At 34.4% G+C, this 4,664-nt stretch overlaps 1 protein-coding gene across 2 annotated transcripts in view; it reads left to right on the forward strand.

The window, feature by feature from the left end:
• The window catches only part of LOC106872943 (caspase-3), an 11,789-nt gene extending 7,131 nt beyond the window's left edge, over positions 1-4,658 (forward strand). The window contains exon 2 of one of the 2 annotated variants that reach the window (XM_014920121.2): positions 2,249-4,658. In XM_014920121.2, the coding sequence (XP_014775607.1) occupies positions 2,249-3,051 (803 nt within the window). In that variant the 3' untranslated portion in view covers positions 3,052-4,658. Of the gene's footprint in view, positions 1-1,614 lie in introns of those variants that run through there. The other variant, XM_014920122.2, reaches the window with a different exon arrangement.
• Positions 4,659-4,664: the final 6 nt, after the last annotated feature.

The following is a 4,664-nucleotide window of genomic DNA, read 5'->3' on the forward strand; positions in this document are numbered from 1 at the left end:
TATATATATATATATATATATGAGTTCAAGAAAAATATTATTAATTGGTTATAATGGCCCTTCATTTTCATCATTCAAATGTAGGATACACCTACATCGAATTTTAGTACACTGATTTCTCGCTGTACTGATATCCATTCCGTAGGTAGTTAACGTCAATGTTGATTTACTGCTACAAAACTGGTGGAAAATGTAGAAAGAAAATGAAGAGTAAAAGAAACTAGACAAGTGGAGAGGGTAAAAGCTATGTAGTCCCTTGCATAAAGGTGCTTCCTCCATCGGCGCCGGAAGATAGAAAGAACTGGATTTGGTCACTATATTATAGAAGTTGGAAAACTGGATATAAATCAAAGGACAATGGAAAGTAGTGAGTTTATCTCACAAGCTCTTTCTTTCACCCAAGAATGTTAATTTAAACAATGTAACCTAAGTGTGATGGTTGACCTCACAAATTTCCTAGTGGAAAATACAGGAACAAGAAAAGAACTGGTGGGAAAATATACATTCGGTTTCGAATCCTGGCTCAGAATCTAGGAAGCTATTCGTTACATCTATAATATGTACGTATGTACGTATGTATGTATGTATGTATGTGTCTGTGTATACATATATATATATATGTATATATATATAGAGAGAGAGGAGGAGGAAGAAAGATAATTGTATAGGGTACAAATATACTTAAGGGCGCTGAAGCTACCATGCCTATATGCTGAAAATACGTTTATATACGTTTATATATATGGCAGCCAGGTCGAACCGTCTCAAGTGTAACTGCCCGAAACAGTCGTGACTTCTGGTACTTGACTGAGGAAAGAAGGCCACAAATGACCCGTCTTTTTTTGCCTGTCCCAATTGTTGTTTTTTTTTTTGTCCGGCTTTGTATCGTCTATTTGTCCGAATATTTTATTGTCCTCTATTACGTTTTTGTTCCATTTATATATATATATATATATATATATATATATATAATATATATATGTATATATATTAAAGTAATAAAGTTAATGCCTGGTCAAAGTGACCAATCGTTTTGCATCCACAAACGCCGTAGTTTTGTGGACGACTCATCAGACTTTAGTCTGAAAGACAGGCAGACAGATAGGCATGCAGACAGACAGGTCGACAGACAGACAGATAGATAGATAGATAGATAGATAGATAGATAGATAGATAGATAGATAGATAGATAGATAGATGTTTAGTGTAGGGTATCGTAACCTCAAGGCTTATCGGTGATGATTTGTTGTGATGATTGTATAGCTGGTGCTTATTATTGTTTAGCCTTTTTCTGATCCGGTAGTTCTGTGATCAAAGACATTCCACTCACAACCGTCCATCATCACTTTTCGATTTTTTTATTTAAAATATTGTTTAATTTTAAAATATTTATGTATTGACAAGGAATGTAGCTGTTATTTCTAGCATGATGGGTGACATTGCACATGCACGAATACACATACACAAATTTATCGCTCGTTATAATTGCTTAGTGCCAGGTTAGTTCTGATCCCACTGTTCAATGATGAAACACTTTCAAATATTGGACATACTTTTTTTTTTTTTTTTTTAACTACCTCGAACTACAATATCCAGTGTGTTCTTTAATAAAAGAAAAATAGTAGACTGTGCACTGAGAGGGGGTTTTGCATCAAAAAGACAACATGGTCGTTTGAAACGCTCTTTAAAAACCTGTGGTTAGAGATAGAATACTTTTAAAAAAGAAAATTCCCGTGATGATCATAAATGGAATGCTTTGAAAAAAGGTTGGATGATCACATGTGGAAAATTTTTTAATAAGGAATAGTCATGATTTTAAAGGAGAGGATGGTTTTGGTTGGAATACTTTTAAAGAAAGAGCGACAGTTTTATATATCCGCGCATTTTTGCGAACTGAATGAATAGATCAGAGTTATTTTCCATTTCGAGAATTTTCAGAAAATTAGAAACACGTGACACTGTAAGAATATATGAACAGTCACCTCCCTTGGATTGAGAAATACCTACATACTTAGAAATACCTGTGTTGTTATCGTATTTTCATTACTCCCCCTTTGGATTATTTCTTAACGATACAGACCCTAGCCATTTTCCAAGGATTTTCGAATCAACCCCATAAATAAATAAGTGGTAATTTTTCCAAGTGATTTCGTAATACGAAAGTATTTCTTTACTCTTTAATATATCAAGCCGGAACTAGTTTCAAGTCATCTCACTAATATGGATGCTCAACCTGGAAGTGTAACAGGTGGTCAGTTTCATCAATCAACTGAGGAGGATTTAACGAAATGCTTCGGTAAATATGATATGACGCATAAAAAGCGAGGTGTCGCTTTCATCTTCAACAACGAAAATTTCAAACACTCGGAACTTAAAACTCGACTCGGCTCATCAAAAGACACACAAGATTTTAAAGGGGCATTAATTAAACTTGGATTCCATGAAGACGATATCAACGTTCATACGGATTCAACAGTGCAAGAAATGCTCGACACTTTGGAAAAGATTGGAAAAAATAATTCTCTTACTGATCTTGATTGCTTTATTTGTGTAATACTAAGTCATGGTGGGCCAGACGATGTTATCTGTGGATACGACGGTACTGTTAAACTAGACAAATTGCTTTCTTACTTGAGACCTGATCGTTGTCCATCTTTAAAAGGAGTACCTAAATTATTCATTATTCAAGCATGTCGTGGAACGACATCTGATGTTGGAGTCGAAAAAAACGATGATAATTCCACAGGACCTGAAGAATGGTCACCAACAATTCCAGTTATGGCAGATATGTTGGTTGTTTATTCATCATGTAATAAATATCTCTCTTACAGAAATGGAAAGGATGGCTCGGGGTTTATACAAGCTTTAAGTGAAATTTTGATGAAATATGGCACCAAATATGAAATCATGAAACTTTTAACCGCTGTCTCTAACCGTGTTGCCTCTTTAGACTTCCAAAGTTCGGATAATTCGAAATACAATAGCTGTAAACAAATGCCTCAGATTATGTCGACATTGATTAAAGAACTAATGTTTGAACCAAAAAAATAAATGTACGTTTTTACTTTAATTTAGTGCGAGAGCTGTAAATAGAAAGGGACCTTTTTCTGATGAAAATCTATTTTGCATGCATTCACACGCACGTGCATGTACATGCGAAGTGAACAAATTTAAAACCTCATATATTCACAAATACAAGCAGTTTCTACATATAATACCTGAACCAAAGATGTTAAATTGGTAAATGTAATATTTTAAACTAATTCGTTTCTATAATTGTTCATATAATCACAAACTTGAATTAGCCCGTAACTTTTTAAGACGTTTAACTGAACCTATTCCCTACCATTCGTTCTTAAAAAGAATACAAGTGCACTATTTATGCACGCACACACATGTATATATGAAATATATAGTATACACACACACACATGAAATATATAAATATTCTATATTTCAAAATAACCTTTCTCTCAGAAAATTGAACTAACATTGTCTTATATACAATTAAATATGAACATAACGTTAGAAAAAAAGACAGCTATACCTTAGAGTGAAGGGGCATCTCCACAAGCGCCATATTCCACCTACACCAACAATGTTGGGGGGGGCGGTCTCCAGTCGTATACTGGCGAGAGGGACACAAATAATAACCTCAGAATCACAGAAGCATCATATTTCATTGGGAAGAAAGGATCTAGCTTTAACTGCCGGAATGGGCTCGACTGCTGAAAGTACATCTACTACTTCCAGAGCTTTTAACCAGTATCAGCAATGACCACTACAAAAAGCAAATGGAAAGAACTTCAGATGAAGGATCTTTGATCCGAAAGCGCTCACGTGGATAAACCTAACCTAACAAATAGTAACAAGGCTACCCACAGATTACAGACCACATATAAGTTCTATCTTTTTTATCTACCTTCCTATCTGTCCATCTATCTAACTACCCATCTCTCTATATATCTGTGTATTTCATCTTTCTACTTATCCGTCTGCCTCTAAAGCTGAAAATTAGTGAAAAAGAGAATACCTACGTTGAACTATTGAGAAATCTGCTGTTATTCTATCCAGATTACAAGCTCAGATTTATGCCTGTAATTATAGGGGCCCTGGGATATGTAACACACTGCCTAAATACCAATGATGAGAAATTAGACTTCTCAAAACCAGAGAGGAGAAAGCTAATTCGAAGAGTACAGATCGAATCCATCACTGGAACTGTAAAAATCGATAAAACTTTCCAAAAATTTATCATTTAAACATATATGAGCATCTCTAGACACGCAACTATATGCATGAGAATACATACATGAAACAAAACATACTAATCTTCACATACATACATACATACATACATACAAACAAACAAAAATACCCTGTCGATGATGTTGAAATTCCAATGAAGGAACCTTGTATCTATGTTAGAAACCGGCTCTTTCACTATTGGCAAAAACTCTTGAAATAAAAACTGAACAATGACATTCATTCATTCATTAGTAACAAAATCAAAAATTATCAAAACTGTTTTTTTTTTATCAAAAATATGCTCCCCATCATGTTGAAGGTTGTGGTGAAAAATATATTGGGAAAATTGCCGTCAGAACTTACGTGGGTGTCTTGACCCAAAACTTTAAATCTGTAAAATCCTTAAAACCATAAAA

Source organism: Octopus bimaculoides, chromosome 19 (genome assembly GCF_001194135.2).
Source record: "Octopus bimaculoides isolate UCB-OBI-ISO-001 chromosome 19, ASM119413v2, whole genome shotgun sequence".
NCBI classification, from domain to species: domain Eukaryota; kingdom Metazoa; phylum Mollusca; class Cephalopoda; order Octopoda; family Octopodidae; genus Octopus; species Octopus bimaculoides.